Source organism: Panthera leo, chromosome D4 (assembly GCF_018350215.1).
Source record: "Panthera leo isolate Ple1 chromosome D4, P.leo_Ple1_pat1.1, whole genome shotgun sequence".
Lineage (NCBI taxonomy): Eukaryota > Metazoa > Chordata > Mammalia > Carnivora > Felidae > Panthera > Panthera leo.
Genome location: NC_056691.1, coordinates 13058308 through 13085380, shown reverse-complemented (window position 1 = coordinate 13085380; position 27073 = coordinate 13058308). Strand labels below are relative to the sequence as shown.

Sequence of the window (27073 nt, the reverse complement as noted above, 5' to 3'; positions counted from 1 at the left end):
CATGGAGCCTGCATGGGATTCTCTCTCTCCTCTCTCTCCCCCTCCCCTGCTCATTCTCTCTCTCTCACTGTCTCTCTCTCTCTCTCTCTCAGTAAATAAATAAACTTAAATACACAGCATTTGGGAGCCACTGTTATAAAGAACGTGCAGACTGTTACGAAGTATGGTGTAACTTTAGATTGTAAGCATTGAAATATGAAGATGCAACTATTATAAATAGTGGGAAAGGGCATAATATATTGATGATTTTAGTTGACATGATTCAGACTTCTAAGATATGAGTCAGTGACCTCAAGTTTTCGAGAAATGACATTCTGTCTGCTTACCCACTTCATACACTCTCTAGTGGCTCTGTGGAAATTACATAAGTGGCATTTTTCTGTTTCTGGCTCTTCATGTCTTTAAAGAATGCAGTCTACCTAAGTAGGTATATATACACATGCCACTGAGTGATTGTATCCATTGGTACTCAGCCAATATTAGCAAAGCTTAAAGCTGTGAGCATATTTTATGCTCATCTGTCATTGCAAAATAGAGCATTTTGTGATGATATGATGTGAAGTGATATGCTGGCAAACAGAGGAAGGACCTGCAAATCTAGAAATCTCTGTCATTCAAAGGCCTTGAAAACACTTTATTGATGGACATGTAGCCACGTGGTTTCCAGAAAATTGTGCTGTGGGGACACGTTCCCCATTACTCAAACATATTTCCAAAGCGTATGTAGAGGAGATTTTGAAATGCTTTTTGAACTCAAAAAGCAACAGACCTGGGGGCACAGAAAGGTAGGAGGAAGGAGGGTTAAGATGCAAGGAAGCTTTTGCCTCTCTGGGGAACTAGAATGAGGGGTACAGATGCCAGCACATGTGAACATGTTGGGAACCATGTCACCAATTCCTTTCAATGAAAATAGGAAGGAACTATACAGCATCTTCACCTGAGCCCCTCACCCCACAGCTATAAGCATTTCCAGGAGACTCCTTCCCCAAGACCCTGTTCCTCTCTGAGTGGCTTCAAAGCCCAGCCCTCAAGGACGATGACCGAGGTGAGCAATCCCCAGAAATCCAGGACAGATCATAGGCACCCCCTCCCTGTGTCTTAGGCATTAGCTGGCCTTCTGGAATAAGGGGGGCCTGGAGGACCAGGACAACCTCACGACCAAGCCCAGGTGCCAGAGAAGTGAATCTAAGCCCAGGCCTCATTCTCCTTCTGTTGCTTCTGTCTGTGTTTGTTTGGGGTTTGGTTTTTGGTGGTGGTGGCGGTGGCAGTGGCTGTTTTGCATTTGTAAGTGTACCGGAGAATAAATCTTTAACACTAGAATTGCGCTCAGCACAACAGAAACACTACAAACATGAGAGAACAGATATCAACCAAGGAAATAGAGGATCTGTATTACCCGTCTCACACATTCCCTGGGACATATCGTTTCTGAGTGGAGTGGCAGGTGAAATCTCCTGTCCTATTTACATTCAATAGATAGATAGATAATAGATAATAAATAATCTATTATCTATAGATAATATATAAAAATAAGAAGATAATATACACACATTCAGATAGGTACATATGTTTAATTTATATAAATTAACTACATACATTCTGTTAACTATATAGGATATTATATAATTCTCCTGTTATGTTCGACAGCCCCAATACAGAGATTTGAAATCAGAAAAACTCAGAGCTGGTTCTGCTGGGATCAAAGACTTGGGGAAAGGGTTTCTTCATGTTCTGAGCCCCATACCACTCACCCTGCCACTGCCTGTAAACTATAACTTACTTATATAAGTTTTACTTGCATGAATTTTTTTAGAAATACAAAGATCCTTCCATAATTGTCAATTTAAATACATCATTCTGAAGTCATATTTTTGTACCCAAATGGTATCTAAAGAGAGCAATACAATATTCAGGAGATCATTAACACCTTTACGGGAACCGATTCTGAAAATTAACACCTCATAGGAACTGATTCCTGAAAAAAAAAACCTTGTTTTTCCATATATATATAATATATACACATGTATATACATGTATATACACGTAATATATATATAATTCTATTCATTTTATCTCATTGTTGGCTTGATAAATGTACTTGCTATGCCTTCAGTATAGCTCGTCAGATGCCGGCCAGCACACATCAGGTAAACCAAGACAGAAAGAACCAAGACTCCAAAAATACCATGTTTCACAATATTGACCCATCTTTCGTTTGGTTAAAAACCAGCCAGGTACCCACATTTCTCCAGTCAGCCCAGCATGTCAACCTCCCTGCTAAAATCACAACATACCCCATCACTAACATTATGCATCTGTGTTACTGTATTGGTCTAGATTATCAAGACAAGATTAATATTGAGCCCATAAAGTCACCTGTAAATGAGCCCTATCTTTTCAAAGTACTCAAAACATCTGCTTAATTACATACTCCTGAGCTATTCCATAAGTACTGCCTAGAATTTATGTCAAGCTTTCATAATTCCTAGAATTTGGGAACTTTTAATATCAGAAAAACATTTTGCCATCTCCAGTATCCTGGCTTTTCTTGTTAATTTCCCCTTGGTTCTTAAGAGTTACCTACGTTTTCTGGTGATCACAGCTGGAACTTTTTTTTTTTCTGGTTCCTTTCACTCATTTAAAGCAGGGCTTGCAAACTGGTGACTTGTACACACCTGCACGCAGAGGGTTGTTGGGTAAGGCTTACAGTGATTGTGAAAATCCATGCTGAATGCCCTGGACTGGGCATGCTCTCTGCTGCCACTGAGTCCCAGCTTCTGTCCTCATACAATGCCATAGGCATTGAGTTCTCCGACCCCTGACTTCCAGCTTCCAGATCATCCTCCCCAACGCCTTCCTCCCCTCCCTCAAGTTCCACTTGTCAGAAGAAGTTGCATTTGAATTTCTCTCCAGTAACAGTTGAAGCAAACTAGAATATACATGGTCGCTGGTGTCATTTATCTAACTTTATCTTTCCCCAACCAAAGGGTTTGTGCCCTTTCGTCACTTCGCCTAGATCCAAAAACAGGAATAGTCATGTGACTATGAATAGTGTATTCCACTTCTGATTTTCATAACAAAGGAAGACAAGAATAACTTAGGATATATGAATAATCAAAAAACAGGGTAAGCCAAAAAAGATGAGCCTCACTCACCTCCCAGCCCTATCTTTTTCCAGTGCTGATCTTTGGTGTCTCCATGATTGAGCTGGATTTCAATTTCTCCCCTTTTTTCTTCCCAGGATGATGAGAAGGATAATTGGACCAAAGGGAAGGGGAGGTGACTCTAAAAGACTTAAATAAGTCACAAATTAGATGTCAGTCTGTGGATAAGCAAGAGTTCACTTTATCTGTTCTGTGTCATCCCCTTGCATTTGAAACCCTGTACAAGTCTGCCCTTTCCCCGACAAGAGGCCCTGTGATTGGTTCCTGTGATAATGGGATTGCTTTTGCCCTCCATCCTATAGCCATCCTGCTGCTAGCTATCCAGGGAATATTTGAGATTTAAAACAGGCATGGCCTGCCAAGCCTCTTTTTTCCTTTCACTACTTTTCCTTTAGCCACATTTTGAGGTTATCAGGAAGGAAAATGAATTTGTAGAAAATAACAGTTCTTAAGAAATTGCGTATTGAGGCTGAAATTTTCTGCGCCATTAGGATCTTCTTTGGAATGTCCTTTCTTTTCTTCATCATACTGGCCGTTAGAGCCTAGTTGTCCTCTTAGCTGGGATTTCCCCCAACCTATCGAGTTAGGAATTTCCTCTGGTGGGATCCTGGCTGTCACTTTCTTGGGCATCCAGAGGCAGGAGTGACCTAACATCTTTCCAGGACCACATCGTGTTGCTAATGTGCTTGCCTCCCAAGTTACTCTGAAGAAGCCATGAAAGGCCCAGCGATGCAAAAGAAGGAAAGAAAAATAAAGTGTTCTCCCCACACAGCATCTTCCTTCCCCAACTTTTTTCTCTTGCTTATCACTTCCTGTGTCTGTCTTAAGCGTTCCTCTTGATCCATAAATTCTTACCATTGTTACCTCCTTTTTCTCTCCTGAGTGGTTTGACCAGGGTCAGCAACTAGTGACTACAATCATGACCCAAAACTCTTGGCTTGGTCCTCAAACGTATTTATATCTGTGATGCACACCCATTTACAATTACTTTTCAAAAAAAAAAATTTGTTTTTTAAGATTAAGGGAAGCACTCTGTTTATGGAACAAACATATAGGAGTTTAACTCTAAGATCTTTTATTCTTTTATAACTCCTACACTCCACCCCTACAGTTATATTCATGACTTAAATGATCATACAGTTATGTGGTTAAACACATCCAGAAATCTGGAAGAAAATGGATGAAACCGTCCATTCTCCCCACCCCCACCCCACCAAGTACTACATTCCAAAACACCTCAGAGCCCACAGGAGAGCCTACGAAGGAGAACTTTGGTGAAGAATAGCTCCTTGGCCCTGTTCTAGCTGTCTTCCTCACTACCTCCAACTATTCCATTCCTGGGGCCATGCTTCTTTTTCTTGACTCTCGAGGTTCCCCCAGGCACCTCTCTGCTTGCCTTCTTCCCCCTTCCTCCTACCACCTCTCTTCTTCCCATCCCCTTGGGCTCCTTAGTTTCTGTGTCCGGTTTACTGTCCACAGCCAGCTCCTGACTCTTCCATTGCTTCATGGTGCCTTAGCTCTGCCTCTTATCTGATACTTCTCTCTGCAGTGTTGGATCCTCGGGCTGAAGAGAGGTGGGATACAGGGAGGGAGCTCCCCACAGGGCAGGGAGACCCTTCACAGGGCTCAGCCCAGTGATCCCAAGCAGTTAGGCTAAAAGAGCATCTTTATCTCTTTCCATACCCGCCTTGTTGTATATACCAGGCTCCAGGGAAACAAGGAGGAGGAGGGAAACGGTCCTGTCTTTTGTTACTCTGCCAACACTAAAACACTCCAGTACCTAGAGTATCCAAAATGGAAAGTCCCGTTCTACCAAAAAAGTGCATGTCTCCTGCTCCTGACTTTAATGAGGAAGTATTTTATCCACTCGCTCAAAGCTTATTGCATTGCAAAACAGGAAATCGCAGTACTTGCAAAATCAAACTGCATAGGCTAGATGGTGACCAAGTGAATTGGAAGTCTATAAGACACACAAACTTGTTATTGTAAGTAAGTTTGTTTCTCAAGCTGTGTTTATATCACAAAATGAAGTGATACAGGGTAAAGTGGTAGTTTCCTTCTGAATCAGCTGTGTTAACTGAGTGATTAGCATTGAGTTTGCCAGCTTCGCAATCGCTAGATTTTCAAGTCTTTTAAGGCAGACACCTGGGCATGGTGGCAGACTGTTCCTGGGCCCCGGGAAGTGCTGGGTTGGGTATGGAGCATCAGGAGGATGTCTCTAAAGCAGGGCTCAGGGGGGCAGTCCAGAGCCTTGGGCTGGGTGAAGGCAACCTGAAAGATAAGAGAGCAGAATGGGTGAGGTGAGTTGGAGTGGGGCCAGCTGTTGCTGAAAGAGGCAGAGATGTGACCCAAGGCAGGAGAATCACACACACCCCCACTCTGGCCAGAAGAGGGTTTTGTTTGTTTGTTTGTTTGACTGGTTCGTCGGTTGGTTGGTTTTGCAAGCCTACAGATCCTCAGAAAGGGAAGCCACGTGCCTCTTGTACCTCATGGCACTGAAATGTATTCTTCTCTGATTGAGGTGTCACTACTAGTAACATGCCACCCCTGCTACCATCCCCATCCCCCTTCGCCACCATCACAACAGCTGGGGGGACCCAGCTCCAATTGCCACCACTGTCTGTAAAGCACATCTTATACATGCAGACATGTTTCTTTAAGGGTCAGCGGTCACGTGGTTTACTGTGCACATTGGGAGTTTTGGAAAAGTATCTTTATCTTTATCCTCTCCAGAAAAGTTGTGAGTGGATCTCATTTCGAGTCTCCAAAAGTTTTGCCTTTGGGCATTTACAAGTGAAAGTTGGAGCTCAAACCAAAGCTTGGCTCTGGTTTGCCCTTTTCCCGTCAATCCCAGAAAAATATGGCACAATTTTATTTTAAATACGTGGCCTCTGTCTTTGTAAAAAAATGTCCAGGCAGCCTATTAAACAAACGAAATCGAGTTCATAACCATGATTGACTCAGTGAACCTTTATTGACACCTGGCAGCCCAGGAATGGAAAAAGGAATATGAGACAGATCATGCCCTTAGGAATTTCCAGTGGGGAAGGTCAAGACATCTAGAAATAACTGTAATATAAGGTATCTATGATCAGCTCTCCAGAGAGACACGGAGAGAGAGAGAGAGGAGTTGGGTAATTGACTTACGGATAGATGCTCCAGGTTTACTACAAATTACATAATCTTGGTTAAATTTCTTGATGTTTGCTTTCCCTTTATTAAAGAAAGGATTGGGTTAGATCAACGCCAGGTGCCTCAGTGACAGGACCGTATCAATTCCTATGGAGGCCCTAAATTTTGAAAAGATTATTGTGAACAGCAGCAACAAGAAGAGATTATCATATAAATGCAAAATAAGGGGTGCCTGGGTGGTTCAGTCAGTTAAGCGTCCGACTTTGGCTCAGGTCATGATCTCAGTTTGTGGGTTCGAGCCCCATGTCAGGCTCTGTGCTGACAGCTCAGAGCCTGGAGCCTGCTTCAGATTGGGTCTCCCTCCCTCTCTCTGCCCTTCCCCCGCTCGTGCTCTCTTTCTCTCTCTCTCTCTCTCAAAAATAAATAGATGTTAAAAATCGTTTGTAATGCAAAATAAAAATAATCCCAGTCCATGCTATAAGCCTTAGGCATGCTCTGCAGTGAGAATAGCTGCATTCTCAAACCGTATTGCACGGTTCTGAGCAAAGTCATCAAGACGCACCATTCTCATTTCGGTGCTGACTAAGCCAACGCCCTAAGCCTTGCTTAGGTTATTAAACCCTGCCCCAAGTCACAACTAAGTCATGAGGCGCTTTGGCCCCACTCCACTCCAATAAGAACTGCTCAGCTTTGGTGTTTATTGGGATCGTGCGTTAAATTTTACTGAGGGAAAAGAGGTTTGCTAGATAAATACCACTAGCTTAGATCATCTCTAAAGCCTCTTCCAGCTCAAAGAGATTTAGATTCTCTAGAGAGGAACCCGGCCTTGAGTGACCCTCATTCTGTTTCTTGCCCAGGGTGGAGAACATGTCCATGCGGCTGGAGGAAGTCAACGAGAGAGAGCACTGCATGAAGGCCTCACTCCAGACCGTGGACATCCGGCTGGCGCAGCTCGAGGACCTTATTGGGCGCATGGCCACGGCCCTGGAGCGCCTGACGGGTCTGGAGCGGGCTGAGTCCAACAAAATCCGCTCCCGGACCTCGTCGGACTGTACGGATGCCGCCTACATCGTGCGCCAAAGCAGCTTCAACAGCCAGGAAGGAAATACCTTCAAGCTCCAAGAGAGTATCGACCCTGCAGGTGAGGAGACCATGTCCCCAACTTCTCCAACCCTAATGCCCCGTATGCGAAGCCATTCTTTCTATTCAGTCAATATGAAAGACAAAGGTGGTATAGAAAAGTTGGAAAGTCTTTTTAAAGAAAGGTCCCTGAGCCTCCACCGGGCTACTAGTTCCCACTCTGTAGCAAAAGAACCCAAAGCTCCTGCAGCCCCTGCAAACACCTTGGCCATTGTTCCAGACTCCAGAAGACCGTCCTCATGTATAGACATCTATGTCTCTGCCATGGATGAACTCCACTGTGATATAGACCCTCTGGACAATTCCATGAACATCCTCGGGCTAGGCGAGCCAAGCTTTTCGGCTACGGCACCTTCCACGGCTCCTTCAACCAGTGCCTATGCAACCCTTGCACCCACAGACAGACCCCCGAGCCGGAGCATTGATTTTGAGGACATCACCTCCATGGACACTAGATCTTTTTCTTCAGACTATACCCACCTCCCAGAATGCCAAAACCCCTGGGACACTGACCCTCCAATGTACCAGAGCATCGAGCGTTCCAAAAGTAGCCGCTACATAGCCACCACACCCTTTCTTCTAGAAGAGGCCCCCATGGTGAAATCTCATAGCTTTATGTTTTCTCCTTCGAGGAGCTATTATGCCAACTTCGGGGTACCCATGAAAACAGCGGAATACACAAGTATTACAGACTGTATTGACACAAGATGTGTCAATGCCCCTCAAGCGATTGCTGACAGGGCCACCTTCCCCGGAGGTCTTGGAGGCAAAGTAGAGGATTCATCTTGCTGCCATCCTGAGCGAGAAGCAGAACTGAGCCACCCCAGCTCTGACAGTGAGGAGAACGAGGCCAGAGGCCGGAGAGCCACCATCGCGATACCTTCCCAGGAGGGTGATAACTCAGACAGAACCGTGTCCAATAACATCACAGTTCCCAAGATAGAGCGCGCCAACAGCTACTCGGCAGAGGAGCCAAGCGCGCCATATGCACACACCAGGAAGAGCTTCTCCATCAGTGACAAACTCGACAGGCAGCGGAACACAGCAAGCCTGCGCAATCCCTTCCAGAGGAGTAAGTCCTCCAAGCCAGAAGGACGAGGGGACAGCCTGTCCATGAGGAGACTGTCCAGAACGTCCGCCTTCCACAGCTTTGAAAGCAAGCACAACTAAACCTTCCTAATACGCATTGCAGGAGGCTCAAAAATCCAGCCCTAAAATCCTCCCCGAACTCTACCTGTTCCCCTTCCTTGACACATCCCTGCTTTATTCTTAGCTGAGCAAAACAAGCAATGCCTCGGGAGGTGTTAACTCAAAGGTGACTTCGGGGCCACTGATCGAGAAAGCCTTTGGTCTGGCCCAGCGCCAAACACAGGGGCTTTAAGTCATGCTCCCACTTGATGGGCAGGGAGGGGACAGAGGGAGGAGCAGGGTTGAGATGAATGTGTGTCAGTAGTCACTTCTGAAAGCCATGAGCTCTGGGAATGAAGGGGCTTCAAGCATTCTCCATGCCAGGAGGCATCTTTCCAATTCTGACCATGATCAAGAGTTTTAGGATACAGGGCTAAGTTGCAAACTAAGATAAAATAAAGTAGCCAGCATACAAATGAGATATTCTAAACTTCAATTCTGTTTTCTTTTCACATTGGCTCCATCACTGGTGACTGATGAAGAGCATCCTTTTTATTCAGTATAAGCCGGCAGCAAGCAGTTCTACCTAACGTCCCAACTCCTTCTCATGCCAACACTTCTGTAATTGATCATTATAAAGAAAACACAAGGTAACAGTCATAGTTCGCCTGTCTCTTATATATTCACTTCTGGTGCCACAACTGTTTATCTTTTTTGAAGCAAATAAAGGGAAAAGAAATGCCTTTTTGTATTGCAATCAAAATGAAAGAAGAATTGAGGCTAAACACAAGTGTCAAGTGGTTTATTATATGCAGTGAGCATTCGAGTATAGTCAAGCAAGCTCAGGATGAATGTAATTAAATAACTTTATATTTTTTAATTTATTTTGTACCTCACCCATCGTCAAGGAAGCCACTCACTGAATATGTGATAGTGAACTCAAAGGAAAACAAAAATAGTGGGCAGAACTCACCTAAAATTGCCATATGGTATACTGTTGTATTCTCGCCATTAGTGTCATGTGCCATGCTGCTGTGTGGCTGTCATCATTTGCATGACTCTGCCATGTCTTCTGAACATCTCCAAGATGTACCTGGAAATTCTTCACACTACTCATCACATGACCATTTTGTATATGAAGACCTGATCACACGTGGATATTTTCATACCTAGAGTTTTGCCATTTAATCTGAGCTCAGCATAAATTTAATTGGAGATTTTCCAAGGGCTGGTATCTTTTTTATGGAAATGTTCCAAAGTACTTTTTAAGGAAGTTTCAAATCGTAAATAACCTTAGAATTGACTGCAAATCTGGTATCAACCCAAAGCCATCAGTTGCAGGCATACCATGAATATTTTTCTTATATACAGAGCTATAAAAATGATACAATAGACTAAAATGGAAAGCAAATAAACCACATAAAGACTTCTATAGTATATGCTGCTTATATACATATATATGCATTTACACAGACATGTTTATATATAGTATATAAACAGGCATATGGAGCTTTCTTAAGAGGCTTGGACCTTTTCTATCACCTTGAGATATAACCAGGATTTTTTAATATCCAAGAGTTCCACTGAAAGAGTTCATTATATTGTGTTGGATTTTGACAGGTGTTAAAATTATGACTTTTTAAATCCCTATGACCTTAGTTCCTCCTTGTACCAAACTAGACTGGCCAAAATGACTGGCGACCCGCCCTCTGCTTTTCTGTCCAGAAGCACATGCTGTGATGACATCTTATTTAGTCTGGTTTCTTCTGCACAAAGTGATTACGCCAAGTACAACCCAAATTAGACATGCAATTATTAGCCGGATAGTATTACGGACTCTTTAATACAGGCTACTACTAGATCAGAATCTGGATTTGAAGGGAGATAAATAAATATTGACCCTCAAATCTTCAGATTCCTACTTGTGTCACTGATTTTTAAAAAGAATAAAATCTTTAAGGAAAATGATCTAATGTTCTTGGCCCCCCCAACACTATGTGGTTCTCCTGTTTAGTTGTTGTTATGAGCTCCAGATTTTCTCATTATGTGAAATCAAGTAAACACATGGACAGAACCTCTAGCCTTCAAATTTTTTTAACCCTCTGAACCAGTCTTTTGGTTATGGAAATAGTTATGAGGACACATACAAAGAATTAAATAATTCCTTTTCACTCTTTGGTATGTGGGTGAATCGAAAACAAGCAACCAGCCTCCCTCGGATGCAATTGCTCTAGAAAGGCTTACATTTTTACTGAGCCCCACATTGGCTGTTTCCCTTTCAGCAAACATGTATTTGGTCTGAGAATAAATCAGTTGCCCTTAAACTTCCTTGAGTCATGAATCTCAGTGAGAATCTGGTGAAATCTTTGGGCCCTCCAGAAAAGAATGTACATAGGTGCAAAGTTGCAATATAACCTGCAAGGGCCCACGGACCCCTGGTTCCATCTTGAGTGATAACGAGGAAGAGGAATCGTGGTTGCTCATAATCAATAGTTGTAACAGGCACTTTACATTTGAGACCATTTCTCTGTGATTCTCAGGAAGGCTAAGTCTCAACACCAGAGTTTGAACCAAGATTTCGTTCTTTTTGTCCCTTAGATTCTATTTTGCTAGCGTGATATACTTGTATCCTAATGTTTGATGATTTTAAGTATGGAGCACACTTTAAAAAGCCGGAAGGCTCTCCGAGAGAGTCTGTAGAGGAATCCAAGAAGGAGGCGAAACCATTAATCTTTGACCACAGAGCAGGACATCACTGTACCTCCAGGGCCCCATTCTGGACCAGACTGAAAGTGAGGGAGAGAAATTATGTGCACAAGTGTTTCCCTTCACCGTGATTTCTGGAGAGAACAGAACAGGACCTGGGAAGCACAGTACTTAACAGTCCTGACCTTGTGACTGCCTGGTTCTTTTGTTGTGCAGGAAAATGAAGTTCTTACATCTTCTGTGAAGTGTGCAAAATATACGAGCCAAATTTCAATCTTTAGACTTCAGCTGTGCAATTCTCATGAGCCATTTCTTTCCTGTGCGCCTACATGTGTGTCCTGTTTCAACCCATTTCTTCCCATTTCTGGGTTCTCTGCACACCAATGTGGCATCGATTCTGTGGCCTTGTACAGTCAGCTTGTGTTCAGATCATTTATCCCATCATGTCCCCGATCAAGGGGACGTTAATTACCTGTCTCTGTGAATTAAGTAGCTTGTGGGCAGCACATCATTGAGGAACATAAATAAAGTCATAGAGAGCTCACAGAATTAATAGCTCTGGCTTCATTTCTGCTTTTGAGGTGCCAATTTTATATACTACTATATGTAATGATTCGTTCTAAATTGCTTGTTCCATTTGAAAAACAATTGTTTTATGAAAATAGCCATGGAAATTCCCTGATTGACCCACATGCTTATAGTTAGAAACTTCCTCCTTGATGGATTTGAACGAGAAGCTGGAAAACTTGGGCACAATTGTCATGGCTACGTTATATATTTCTCCAAGCCAGAAGGTGTGTTAGCAGGCAGAATGCAGCACTTTACGGAGCTGGATTTCTTTTTAAGTCTGAGCTTCCAGGTCTAGGATATCTATTTAGCACTTTGAAACTTCCCCTTTAAAAAAAGAAAAAAAAAAAAGAAATATATATATATATATATGAATAACCCAGTGGGAAAACTGTACTTCTAAAAACACAAAGTGTGTTTCTTCTGAATGTTTCTAAGATACTCTAAAAGATGGTTTCTATAGATAATATTATGGTAGATAACTGGATAGTACATTTATTCTACTTCCTGAGGCTCTACAGTCTAATCTTCCTGAATGTTTGGGCTGTTTAACTTCTGTAATGGTAATCAATATTATCCAGTCATCCATCATGCTGTATCTATAGGCTATACCATTCAACGTGTCAGGCAATGCTGTATTATAAAACACATGCACATGTATATGTAACCCATGTTTTTAACCCAGCATAGTTGTAGCATGTGGTTGTATTAATGAACGTTACAGGACAGCTTTGCTAATCATTGACAAATCTGTAACATTCAATAAAGAAGCACATGTTGCCGGGATTAAGTATGTTCCCAATTCCATGTTATTTAGCCTCCTCGTAAAATGAGCACTTTTGTTCCCGAGCTGCTTTCTGTTTTTCACAATCCTGTAGGCCACTAGGAAATACGTGTATAAGCTGATGTACACCCTCTAACCAGCCCTGTGAGCCTTGGTAGGTGAATTGTGTTTTGCGAAAGACGAGCTGGCATGTTATGCAAAAGACTATATGACAAATGAACTTAAAATAATATTTTAAACTCCAGTTGAATTAGCTGTTTGTTTACATCTGCTAACCCCATGTGGAAGCAGGGTACAGTATTTTATAAATATGTTCATTTAGTAACACTGATACGTTTGTTTCTAGATGAAGTGATGCTAGTGTGTAGGTGGTTATATATGTTCTAGATATTGCATTATTACTCACTATTCTTTAACAATAGCAATGTAACTGAAATGAAGTAACCCTCCCCCAAATCCAGTCTTAATTTTGTGGCAACAAAATGCATGCACTGCTTTATGCGTTTCTTTTGACTTTTTAAGGGCACTTAACATTTTACTATTGCCTGCTGTAGCACTTAAAAACCAGCTAGGAACTTGCTCACGCTGTTGGGCTGCTTACACTGTTTGGGGATTATGTTCAATTTTTCAAAATTAAAAACAAAAAAGTAACCAAGGGTTTTTTTTAATCTTTTTTTAAGCTCTGAACAAATAATATGAAAGAAAGTATTAACCACAGGGTGTATAGCTAGGGGACCCAGAGATGGCTAGCCAACAGCAGTCCAGGTGTTGGCGCGTCTGTGATATAGGAAAGACCCATTTCTGATTCTTTAGGGCCACTGGGTACAGATTGTTAAATGAGACATGAGAGTGAGAAGTCCATTGGTGACAATGCAGAAATCCACAGGTCATGGTGAATGAGTGGTCCAGTGATGCTGGTGCCCTCCCTCCTACTTGGTGGCTTTTCTTACCTGTGTATGAGCCTGGGCTGGGGGGAGAGCGAGGGGTGGGTGACTCCGTGTCTGATCAAGAACTAGGTGAGTCTGAAGAGTTTGCCCTTTAAAGAAATCACCATGTCATTATCAGAAGCCATTCCACATCTGGAAAAGAGAGGAGCCAGTTTGCACAGTCTTATAAATGACTGTTCCTCAAACGGGTAGAGAAAACTTTTCTCTCAGCCTGCACTGGCCTAAGCTTTCTCTTCCTTTTACATGTCAAACATTCTCTTTCCCAGATTGGGGTCAGCCAAAGAGGCGTTGGTTCTGATTTAAGGAAAACAAGATTTTTCTTTTATTTTCTTTTTTAATGCACTTGAGAAGGTCCCTGCGTTGCCTTTTCTCTGAGTTCCTTGCACTGATCGCTGCTAATGAAATCAAAACATGACGATTTCTACATGTCGTCTAAGGAAGGATTTCAGTGGCCACATAATCCACATGGCAGTCAGAGTGAGGTGAATTTCCCCTTCCCTAATTCACCTTGTCTGCGGGTCCCCATAAGCCTCCAGGCCCTTGCCTATTTGCACAATGTTTGTGAGCTGGAAAGCGAAAAGGGCACACATGGCCACGAGTCCACGGGCTATCTGCAGAGCATCGGAACCAACCTTGACCCAGGCCTTCCTCAGGAACAGGCAGCCTGCTGAGAGCATTGGGTCACAGAGGGAAGTTCAGCTTCACGCCTGAATATGCATCCTTCGTCACCCCCTTAACTTTCCTTTCTCTTCGCCCAGCACAACACGCTTTTTTGCCAGACCAACAGACCCTTGCTCCTAGTACCTCAGTACCCCATGGAGCCTGGCACAATAAGCTGAAACAGTGGCTACTTGGAGAAAGTCCAGCTTTCAGACTTTGTCCCGCCCTAATCTTCCCGCTAACCGAGGCTGCTCCCCGTACTCTCCCCCATGCCCCTGACTCAGCTGGCGTTTGAATCAGCCCCTTCCAGTTCTTTGCCTGCCTGAATCCCAAAAAGAGTCCCTCCTGTCTTCACCCCGGCTCTCCCCAGATCATCAGAACCAGCCATCTGCATCTAGACTGCGGGCTGCAACCTCAAATACACGCAGGGGCTGGAGCCAGGACGCAAATGTGCCCGTTGGATGTTGAAAGACAACAGGAAGAAGTGGGGTTTGTAGGGCATGAGAGAACACGTGTCCCGCTACAAAAACATTCACATTCAGACTTGTAAACACTCTGCTAGCCAAACAAATGTGTCTGCCAGCAGCATTCAGTCCCAACAGCACTAGTTTGGGACCTCTGATTTAGGGCCAACCAGGATCATATTCTTGATCCTGACTTAGTGTATACAAGAAATACAGCGAGAACTGAGGCAGGGGCGGAGAGGAACTCACCCTATTCAGGGTTATTCCCGTTCTCCCGAATGACGTATGTGTGTGTATTTGCTTAGCTGCATCTTTCTGGACCCAAACGTAGGATCTTTGTGAGGGAGATTCAGAAGAAGAGTACCGTAGCATTGTATCGAGGCTTATCTGCTTCCTGTCACTACAGCGTCTAACTTGAGTTTATATTGCTGTTTCTGCTGTGCAAAACAGTACATGCAGTATACTGTATTCATAATCATTTCATAATCTAGAACTTAGGCTCTCATTTGTAAACATTCTAACCATAGTTTATAATGGGGGAAATTCTTCAAATATCCTTTTTAAATGAATTCCTATAAATACAACAATTTTGAAATTGGGTTTGTTAAATATATATACATCTTTTCCTTCTTTGTGTATGGATAGACAGCGGTTTGCATATCTATCGACATTATAAATATATATAAATCCTTAGAGGAATTGTTCTTTTTTAAAGGTCTATTATTGGATTCACAATGCACTTTGGCTTGTTTGTTTAGATACATAATTCGAAGCAGAAGTTGGCAGATACCATGGGAAAAACTTTCTGAAATTTCTGTAACAAATGTTTTGCAATAAAAAAAAAAAAAACTTAGTAGTTTAAAACATGACTTGGACTTCCTTGTGCATTTATTTGCCGTCACTTGATTTCCACCATCTTCATGCCAAGAACAGTGGGGTACGTGGAGATAATTGCCCAGGGCCCCATAAGCTACTTGTAAAGCATAAGTTGCAAACTGGTAGTCTGTGGGTCACATCTAGCCAGCAGAGAAGAGGTGTTTTTTAAAAAATGTAAAACGTTCTGGGCACCTGGGTGGCTCAGTCGGTTAAGTGTCCAACTTCAGCTCAGGTCATGATGTTGTGGTCTATGGGTTCAAACCCCGCGTTGGGCTCTGTGCTGACAGCTGGGAGCCTGAAGCCTGCTTTGGATTCTGTGTTTCTCTCATGCACTGCCCCTCCCCCACTTGTGCTTGCTCGCTCTCTCTCAAAAATAAACATTTAAAAAAATAAAAGTGTGAAACATTTAAAAATTGATAGATTTCACATCTAATTTCATATTTCTGGCTTCCCTTGAAAAATCTGAAGATCTGCTAAAACAAGACCTGCATTCCCACATGAAAAGAGTCACCTGACTTATGGCATCTTGGCTGCCCCTTCATTTTTTTTTAAGTTTATTTATTTGTTTTGAGAAAGAAGAACGTGTGAGAGCACATGGGAGGGGCAGAGGGAGAGAGAAAGAGAATCCCTGTCAGAGGGAGAGAGAAAGAGAATCCACCCTGTCAGTGTGGAGCCCGAACTCACAAACTGCAAGATCATGACCCGAGCCAAAATCAAGAGTCAGACACTTAACTGATTGAGCCACCCAGGCATTGGCTGCCCCTTTAAAAGGAGCATGCGTTCAGAGCACCTGGGTGGGTCTGTCAGTTAAGCATCCTGTTTTGGCTCAAGTCATGATCTCACAGTTCATGAGTTCAAGTCCTCCATCAGTCTTTGCAGTGATAGCATGGAGCCTGCTTGGGATTCTCTCTCCCTCTCTCTCCCCCTCCCCATCTCTCTCTCTCTCTCTCTCTCTGTCTCCAAAAGAAGTGAACCTTAAAAAATAAGTGAATAAAAGGAGAATGTACTCCTCAACACACCACAGTCCCCAGCACTCTGTTCTGCACCTTACATATGGTCCCCTTCCCTCAGTAACATGGAAAGCTCCTATGTGCGCTGGAGTGTTGGACCCTATCTTAAAGGATGTAAAAAAGCAGTGGCAGCCTTAGCATCTCTAAGTAGGAAAGGCTTGAGGGTAGCAATCTGGCTGCATGAGAGACACATGACAGACTTGTCTTCACACTAAAGGTCTGGCAGGCATGCTTTCATGACCCATTGTAAAGCATATTATGATCTATAATTGGGTTAGCTCTGAGAGTGCTGAGGGATGGGAGAAAGGGTATCCATCCCACCCCCATTAAGTAACTCTGGTTGCAGCTTCTGCCGCAAAGAGGAGAAATTGTAGAACATACATACGTGCAATCTTTTATTCAAAAATAATACTCGTTGAGTACCTACTATGTCCCAGTTGGTGTGCCCAGGTGAATAAAGTGGGTGAAATCCCTTCCCCTGTGGAGCTTTGAATCTAGCTGTAATGAAATGTAATCATACACAGTCTTGAAATTACCATTCAGTTGCTTAAGGAACAAAGTCTAGAGGTTCAGAGAAGTCACAACGCTCTGTGACTCAGGGCAAGGAAGTCTCTGTGGAAGAGGCTACCTTGGGATGTGTCCTGAAGAACAGGGAGGGTTTAATAAGCACGAGGAGGACACTCCAAGTAAGGGGAACACTCATTTGATAAACCTTCAAATGCTACAGTGCTTCATCTTGGTTAGAACTTCTGGGCAGTTTCATGGCATCTCCAGAATTGACCCCACTTTTGAGAATGGAGCTTTGCTCCAACTAGTATCTTCATCTGTACCTTTCCCGTTGGCCCTGTCTAGTCAATTTTTTGAAAATGGAATGGTTGGCATAGGAATTTGTCTGTTTATAAATATGCACATTTATGTAACACACACAAGATTCAACCATGTGCCCTCAGATTTCCTGGAAAACCAGGTCAACCATCATTTGCTACCAACATCTCAGATTTAGAGCAACATAGAGCTTCCTTGAAGAAGATAATTGATGAAGGTTGAAGAAGACTAAATTCCCTAGAGCTAAATTTTAATTCTAATTTTAATTTAAAAGCAATCTGTCATTACTTACTTGTTTACATTACCCTATTTGATTAAAAGCCAGAACGTGGCTTGTTGTATAAAGCCCTAGAGTACCATATCCTTAGACATGGAAAGTTCGCAGCAACTCTTTCTTTTCTACCCCTCCCGGTCTATGGTTGTTAACCTGGTCTCAGCCTAACATTCGGGACACTACTTTCTTACAGTTTTAGCCATTTCTCAGAAGCCGTGGGCTGTATCACAGTCATTATCTTATGACATAACACAGTCACCCTAGAAAATCATGAACTGTTGCCCCAATATTCTTTGTCTCAAGCACTAAACATTCATTTTTATTTAAGACTGGGTGTGTTAGTTTGTAGGGCTGCCTTAACAAAATACCACAAATTAGGTGGCTTAAACAATACTTACTGTCTCATGGTTCCGGAAGCCAGGGTTCAAAGATCAAAATGTTGGCAAGGCTGGTTTCTCCTGAGGGCTGTGAGAATCTATTCAACACCTCTCCTTCCTAGCTTCTAGTGATTTTTTGGCAATCTTTGGCATTTCTTGGTTTATAGAAGCATCACCCCAATCTTTGCCTCATCTTCACATGACACTCTCCCTGTGTGTTATCATGTATCCAAATTTACTCTTTTTGTAATCACACGACTATGGCACCCACTTTACTCTCCAGTACAACTTCAGCTGAACTAGTTATATCTGGAATGAGGCCATTCACCAAAAATGGTCACAATCTGTGGTACAAGGGGCTAGGATTTCAAGAAACAGTGGCAGAGACAAAATTCAACCCTGATCACTGGGTGAATTTGTGAGTAACAGTGTGGTGGTGAGTTATCTTTTTAATATCTTTTAAAGTAGAGAAATCAGAATTGAGGAATCAATTGGGAACAACATATGTATTGAGCAATAGGAGAAAAAAATAGATCATGCTATACCATGGAGCCATTAACAACAATTAAGTCTTTGTATATTTACATAAAAATATGCCACTGGTATGTTGTCAAGTCCTTCTTAAAAGGAAATGCAGAGCAACATGTCGGGTCTAATCCCAATTTTTGTAAAAATTAAACCAGGTGTTTAGATACGATTATACAGATATCTGTATGTGAAGAGTGAAAAGACTGAAAGAATGCTCCAGAAAGGAGAGAGTTCTGCAGCAGAACACCCCCCCCCCCCAAATATTCAAGTCCTGTTGAAGAGTAACTTAAAGTGGCCCAAGAAAAGTTGGTTTGACGATCAACCGACATCTTTGCCTTCTTTCTGTTCAGACACCTGTTCTAGACGTCATGACAATAACCACAAGGCCTGGAATGGCAACTTGGCTTCTGCGAGGAATAGCAAATTTGAAATAAAAGCAAAGAAAAGTGGTAGCAATGTTTTAACTACTAATGTCACGAAATTGTCATTTTAGGCATAAATACAACCAATATCTTTCGAGGAGCTACTTTGTTCTTCTGGAAGAACTGAAAATTTTATTAAAAAGGCAAGACTGTCATGACTAAAAAGATAATTACATGGTGTAGTTATTTAATTAGAGCTGTTGAAGAAATGGGGATGAGCAGCCCAAATTTAGCTCATCAACACTGAAAGTATTCACATGCAGCAAAATGGCCACCAGGAAAGCGATGTGTGGACGGTTTCCCACAATTTGTGTAGGAAATTGGACTACATAATCTACTCTGAGACTGCATAGCACAAACTAGAGATGCTTTTAGGTTAAGAGGAAAGAATGGGGGTGCCTGGGTGGCTCAGTCCATTGAGTGTCCAACTTTTGATTTTGGCTCAGGTCATGATCTCATGGTTCGTGACATCAAGCCCCATGTCGAGCTCAGTGCTGACAGTGCAGATCTCACTTGGGATTCTCTCTCTGCCCCTCCTCTGCTCACTGTCTCTCACTCTCTCTCTCACAAAATAAACATTTTTTAAAGAGAGGAAAGAATGAACATCTGTAGCCTGGCAGGGCCTAAAGGAATAGAGGGGACTAGGGGAGACAGGAGGTGAGAACCAGGCATTTCCAAGGCTGTTGGAAAATAAAGACATAGCCATGAGAACAATGAAGTCCTGCTCAGGGAACAGTCAGGAGCCATCCTGATCAGGGCAGAAGACTCACATTGGAGGTTTGTGGGAAAGTATCACAATCCCTTATGTTCATTTAATCTTCTCAACACATCTATGAAATCAACATTCTTCTTCTTCTGTCCCAGAGGGGAGGGGGGCGGAAATTATTCATCATCTTATACATGAATGCCAGACTAGAGTTTGGACTTTATTCTGTGATAAGAAGAAAGCGACTGAAGAATTCCAGGCAAAAATGTGAAGCGGCAGGGGAGGAGGAGGTGTGGTTGGCCTGACCACAGGATTCCAGGCAAGAGGTGATAAAACCCCATGGAAGGAGACACTAAAGAAGTTTTACAGCTCAACCTAATTCCACAAATATTTCATGGAGACTCACTTTTTGAGGAATGCTTGACCAAGTGCCAGCATACTCTATTTGAAATGTCACCCTCTTACTTCCCTGGTGAACAACTAGCTGTCCTTTACAGAAGACTGTGTTTTAGTGTATTGCCCAGCTGAGCACCCCTGGAGATGCTTCCTCCGTGGCAGTCATTCTGTACTTGTGAAAGAGCTGTACCCTTCAAACAGCCTTAATTTTGGCTAGATCTTTGGCAAAGGGTGACATCGACTCAAGAGCGCCAACTGGAGCTCTTTCCTTGGGAATATGGAACAAAATGCAGATAGCAATCTCTAGACAGTGAAACCGTAACTTACAGACTCAGGAATTCTTGACAATCATGTTCCTGCATATGGCTGAGTTGCAGAGAAAATCAGTCTGCCACAAAAAAGAGAGAGAAGGAATATTGATACAGAGACAGGAGCTGACATAGGAAGCAGAAAAATTCCATAACCAACTTTGGACTCTAAAAGCACATCAGTATCCTTAAAACAGATTCCCCACGTGGTAAGCTAAGTAATGACCTCCCAAAGATGCCCACATCCTAACCCCGCACGTTACCTTACACGGCAAAAGGGGCTTTGCAGATGCGATAAATTAGGAACGTCAAGATAGGCAGATAATCTTGGATCATCCAGTTGGGCCCAGTGTAATCACAGACGTCTTTGTAAGAGAGTGGAGGGGTTAGCGTGACAATGGAAGCAGAGATGGAAGTGGCACATGCTGAAGATAAAGGAAGGGGCCACGAGCCAAGGAGGCCTCTAAAAGCTGGAGAAGACAAGGCAGAGATTCCTCCCCTAGTCTCCAGAAGGAACCACACCTGCTGACATCTTGATGCTAGCCCCTCAAGACTCATTTTTACTTCTGACCGCTAGAACTGTAAGCGAATAGATTTGTGTTGTTTAAAGCCACTGAATTTGTGGTGATTTATTACAGCAGCAATAGGGAGCTAATACACCTCCCTTACACACACTTTTGCTTAAAATTAAATTGGTGTCTTTTAAGCACAACCGCAATACCTAAGTACCATATCTTAATACTTGGAGGCCACAAACTATAAGACACACTGCCACATTATATGTATACTTTGACCAAAAGACACGTTCTGATTTGGAAAAAAATGAAAATGGAATGAAATGAAACAAAAAGAAAAAAAATGTGTCACTCAGAATTAACAAAATAAGGCGATATATCCTTCAAGTCACAACTCAACCAGCTCCACCTCTGTGAAGACTTCTCTAATTTACCGTAATAAACTCTCCTTTATTGACCATGTGTCAAGCCTTACATGGATCCTTTGTTGTAGCAATTGTCACCCTACTTGATAGTGGGAGGTTTACTTGTTTCTCCAGATAAACCATGAGCACCTTGGCAGAGTGTCTGGTGTGCCTGCACATAAAATGAATAAGGAAATGGATGAATAGACAGTCTCTGACCTCAGCAAGCTTCCAATCCAACAGAAACCGATATGCCACTCTACAAATCAGAGTTTTCAAAGCCCCATGAATAAATTACATGAACCAAACATTCTGGAGCACAGAGCGTGCTCTTTATATATGCAATAAAATTTGCAATAACTGGAGGGTAGAGTTGAAGGAAAGTTTGAGAAGGCTTCTCTGAAGAGGTGATAGACATTTCAGCTCAAATATCTCAGCCTTGAATGGGTGGGATTTTTAAAGACAGAAAAGGGGAGGGGGGATGAATTCTAGGCAAAAAGTATAGCATGATCAAGAAAAGATACAATGGAATGAAGATACAATAAAGCACCAGAAAACTGGTAAGTAATTCACTAAGGCTATAGCATATACCAGCGTGTCATAAAAGGACAGAAGTGAGCCCAGAAAATTTGATCTGGGTGAGAGATTAAGATGACCTGAAAGGGGAAATGATAGAAGCCAAAGTGGAAAAGGGGCAGGACTTGCCAATGGGGTAAAAGGGCCAAGGACAGGGTTAAATGCAACAGGAGGGCATCATGTAGGGCATACATGATAGGGTGATGATGGAAACAACCCCATGGAAAGGGGAACATTGAAGATGACTCTGACATTTTGATTCTCCAATGTGGATCCTAGAAATATTCCGGTGGGTGGGGGAGAGCCACTGTATATTCCAGTTGTAAGCCAATCAGCATTCATCAAATACCTGAGTAAACACATAAGTTAATGGCAAAACAAATTGAACTAATGAATGATGGTTCCTTGCCTAGTGCAAAGTGCAAGTGGGAATAAGGTTGAGGTAGAAGACAGATGGGGCCTTTTACAGAATGCTGGATCTGGGCTGAAAGGTATTTTGGAGACCGTGGTCATAGACACTTGACCTACCAAGGTAGTGTTCCCCATTGTGGTATGTCTGAGTATGCCCTCAGTGACGTTTCAATTTAGCAGAAACATATACAAAGTCCAACAGATGTCCCGTAAGGAAAATTTAGAACTTGGCATGAAAGTCGGTACAGTCGTGGAAAGATGCTACTAACAGAGAGGTCCGCCATAACCCCTGGGTCATTGGATGCTGAGGAGGAGCTAACAGCAAGAAAAGGTGGCAGAAAGGAAATTGGAGGCAGAGCAAAGCTTCCTGCCTGATCATGAACCGCTCCCAGTGGGGACAGAGGCAGCTTCAGGATGCACTAGACCCTCCACCAGGCACCCAGAAGTTTAGAGCCTTTCAAAAATTACTTAAATGGTATAGAGAACAAACTGGTGGTTGCCAGAGGGGAAGTGGGTTGGGAGATGGAAGACATAGGGGAAGGGGATCGCTTATCACGATGAACACTGAGTCATGTATAGAATTGCTGAACCATCCTATTGTATACCTAAAACTAATTTAAAACTGTATGCTAATTACCCTTGAATTTAAAATTTAAAAAAAATAATAAAATAAAAGTACCTAGTTGGCTTGATTATAATTACCCTCCAACCCCTTGATCTACCCCTATTGCTCTCAGGGTCCAATTTAAAGAGTCTTTTCTGTCTTTATCTTGCTCACCAGATAAGCACCACAATGCTTCATCAAATAGAGTGCTTTCTCTGTTGCAGAAAGAAAACTGAGCTTTCTCAGGTCTCAGTTCTTCCAAGGAACCCACATGTTTTTATATGGGTTGGAGGGGAAAGTGGGTGGGGCAATAGAATTTGTTGGCATTAATATTTCTCAACAGTATTTTCTTTGTCAGAGCTCAGATGTAATCCATGCAAAAGAATCCAACTGGTCTCCCCCATGACCCTGGCTTCTAGACTGCAGAGCCTGCTCCCAAATTATGTTACATTCTTGGGGATTTCAACCAGACGTGTCTCTGCTATTTGGGGTTTCTATGCTGACAGCAAAAGCTCCCCAGTGGCTCTATTTCATTCAACCGCTTTTACTGGCCCATTAGCTCAGTCTGCAGTAGCAGGAAACCAGGTCAGTTCTTTAAAGTATACAGACATTCCAAAAATTTCAATAACTGCTTTTTCCCTAATTTGTTCTCCCGGTTTTTCTGTCTGCTACATGGGCTTTGGAGGTTGGACCAGATCAGTGGCTCTTAAATTTCTTGACGTATGACCACTTATTGGAATCTGTTGAAAGATAGGAACCCTTCCTAGGGAAGAAAGCTTAGATCCCGGAGACCATTTAAAGGGGTTCACAGAATCCCCAAAGCCCCTCCACAGTCACGAAGGGAAGAATCTAGATTAAGATTAAGAACCGAATGTCTCTCCAGGTCTAAAGCTCTGAGACTCCATGCAGGCTGGCAAAGCAAAAAGCATACACAGTCATTCTGAAACATGGACCGGCGGAAGAAATCAAGCTGACAGCTGGATGAGCTATGATGCGAGCGGCCGGCTCTCACCTGTCCTCCTCCACAGCTGCTGAGCAAAGGCACTGAAGTCGAGACAGTAAGACCCTGAATTAAGTAAACCAAACTATTTCTGATAAAGGCAATGCAAACAGCCTGTACACCTCCAAGTCTCCTCCAAGCCAAAGCTCCTCCAACGATAAGCTCTTCCGACAAATGAAGGTTAACTAATAGTCTTGTCAATTACCTCAATTTGTCTTCGGAGCAGGCTCCCCGCCTTCCCAACATGAAGGACTATCTGCGGATGAGAACGAAAGTCACCCACATCTAAGCACGGGGATTTCTCATCCTGACTTTAAAAGATTGACATACAACTAGATTTCCTCTCTGTCACACTGGAGAGTCTAAGTGAGCAGGCTTTGTCTCCTTTTTTTTTTTTTTTTTTTTTTTAACCAGTAAGGGCTGCTGTTCCATAAGCGGGTAGTACAATGGTTGTGCCATCCCTTAGTTTTTCCAGTGACTTCTTAAATCCTCCTGTATGTTAGCGGAAAGTCTAGTACCAACCCTTGAGTCCCCCTTTCTCTTTTTGCCCTCCGAATTATGAAAAATTTTTAACAGTTTTTTTTTTATGTTTATTTATTCTTGAGGCGGGGAGAGGGGCAGAGAGAGGGAGACACAGAATGTGAAGCAGGCTCCAGGCTCTGAGCTGTCAGCACAGAACCTGATGTGGGGCTTGAACCCACGAACCTTGAACTGAGCCATCCAGGCACCCCAAAAATGTTCAAATATACAGAACCATTGAAAGAATAGGATGATAAACACTTCTATTCCCTCTGCCTACCTTCACCAATTATTTTGCTGTTTGCTTTATTGTCTATATTTTTCCCCAAACTACATGAAAGTAAGTCGCAATATTCAAAACACTTCACTTACACATACTACAAAATTTATCTCCTAAGAAAAATGATATTCTCCTCTCATTGGTAACCACAATACCATTATCATGCCTAAGAAAAATAGCAATGATCCTAAATGTCATCTAATATCCAGGTCGTATTCACATTTCCCCAAATGTTTCCAAATTTACTTCTGTAGCTAATTTTTATTTTCCAAACCACTGCATTCAGTTGACAGATCTCTTTAGCCTTTTAGTCTAGAGCAATCCCCCAGCACGCACACTGATTTTTCACGACATTGATTTCAAGGAGTCCAGGCTAATTGTCCTGCAGAATGTGCCACATTCTGAATTTGTGTGATTGTTTCCTCTTGTCCTATTCATGATTTTCTCTCCCCTTTACTTCCTAGAAACTGGAAGTTCAGTCTAAAGGCTTTATCAGATTCAGCCTAAACATATTTGGCAAGAATACTTCACAAGTATCTTACATGCTTTTGCCTCACACCAAGGGGCGCACAATGCCACGTGTTTCCACTAGGAAAGGTAAAGATACATTTTAACTTTACAATTTGTGAGCAACCTGTGGGGTCCCCTGCAACCTTTCACCTAATGGCTTTAATATCCACTGCTACAGTCCTTGACTGAATCGGTCGTTGCATTGCACAACGCTCTACCCTCCCTTCTAGAATTACTCAATCCAAACGATCAATCCTACTTTCTCACCAAGTGAGGTGACATTAAGTCTGATCAACCTGCCAATGCCATTGCTTCTTGCTGTCACACAGTGTCACTGTTGAGGCCTGGCCCTAACAGTCCTAATGGTTTGGGTCCACCCTGAGACTGTGCCACTCCAGTCCAGATCCCTGAGCAGACTCCTGCATCTGCAGAGGAAGCCAACCTTTGCGCATCAGTGCTAAATGAAGTTATGGGCGCTCCTCTCCGTAGGCCTCCAGTTCTGGGGTCCACACACAGTCTCACTTCGGCACGTCAGCCCACCCCAGGATGGCTGATTCACAAATGATTCTGTCACCCTCCCCCTCACCGACCCCGTGATGGAACTGGCTCCGTTCCTTTCCCAAAGACCCCCACTAGGAAGCAAATGGTTCTTCCACTCTAACTATAAAGAGTGGACCTGATGATGCCTCCTACCTACTCTCTATCCACAAGTACCTGCAATTGATTGTGTACTTACACAATGTACATATATTCGTGTGCTTTTATAGAAGTCAATGTGCTTCCTTCATAAGGTTATTTTTACAGCTTATAACTATATATGTGAAGCCAGGCCATTGATGAATTAACCTCTCTCAACACCTAGTCATTTGCAGCCAAACTGTCAGGCAGAACTGTAAAGTATGTGGTATATAAAGGAATGTTTGGAGGCAACTCTATGGAGCAAATAGCTCCAGTTAAAGTAGGTGTCCTAGGTTTATCAGCACACGCTAAAGACAACATTGTCATCAGAGCTACTATTTATTAGACATCTGTTATTATAAGACGCTTTACGTCTAATCTTCAAAACAGCTCTACAAGGTAGATTTTATTATGTCCAACTTACGGATAAGAAGATTGAGGTTCAGTATGGTTAAAAGATATTTCCAAAGTCACACACCTAGGAGATAGGGAGCCCTACTTCAAACCCAGATCTTTCAGACTCCAAGGCCTGTGCTTTTTCCATTCCCTTACTCCTCAGATGGTGTGCAAACCATGTGCTTGGATTTCTATAACTCTTCATGTTCCTGGATGCTAAAGAGAAGTTCTTCTACTGGAGCTCATTTGATGGTGCTAACCGATGAGTCTTGACATCTTCTCAGATGTCTGCCTATCATATTTATTTGTGCAAAGTACTGTCAAACAGTGTTTAATTCTAACCAGCATTTATCTTTTGCAAATACATTTGCACCAAGGAAATAGGTTTTTTTTTTTTTTTTTAATCTAAATAAGGTACTTTTTGTGGGAGTTTTAAAGTCAGTAAGTAGAATCAAGGAGGGATGATTGGGAAGCACAAATTTCTGTTTCCTGAGCTTTTGTTATGCTAAGTCCCACTTGTACATCCCAAAGAAAATGACCACAACATCCCACTACTTACTATATTAACAACATGTAATCCATATCTTCCAACTCACCTGTTGGAAAGCAAATGGCTCCAAGAACAAGCCAGAACATGATAAATGGGGAGCAAAATCTTCACTGGCTGTGGTTCATCCATCATGGCTCCCAGGAAGTAGGACCAGAGGAGGAGACATGAATGAAGATACACATTCCCTGTGGCCACCAGGAAGGAACAGGAAACCAA

At 42.7% G+C, this 27073-nt stretch overlaps 1 protein-coding gene and 1 long non-coding RNA gene across 4 annotated transcripts in view; one reads left to right on the top strand and one right to left on the bottom strand.

Annotated features, from left to right (window-relative positions):
• LOC122204457 (transient receptor potential cation channel subfamily M member 3) overlaps window positions 1–8689 on the top strand; it is an 89324-nt gene extending 80635 nt beyond the window's left edge. The window contains exon 16 of the mRNA XM_042911958.1: window positions 7154–8689. Within this exon, the coding sequence (XP_042767892.1) occupies window positions 7154–8606 (1453 nt within the window). The 3' untranslated portion in view covers window positions 8607–8689. The remainder of the gene's footprint in view (window positions 1–7153) is intronic.
• LOC122204459 lies at window positions 2085–27068 on the bottom strand. Of its 3 annotated transcripts, XR_006195677.1 has the most exons (5): window positions 9538–10491; window positions 6312–6454; window positions 5310–5435; window positions 3156–3293; window positions 2085–2675 (listed from the first exon to the last, which is right to left on the bottom strand). It is a non-coding gene; the product is annotated as an uncharacterized LOC122204459 (long non-coding RNA). The 3 variants fall into 3 exon arrangements; XR_006195676.1 differs by lacking the exon at window positions 9538–10491 and adding an exon at window positions 26904–27068 and having other exon boundaries at window positions 2085–3293; XR_006195675.1 differs by having other exon boundaries at window positions 2085–3293.
• Window positions 27069–27073: the final 5 nt, after the last annotated feature.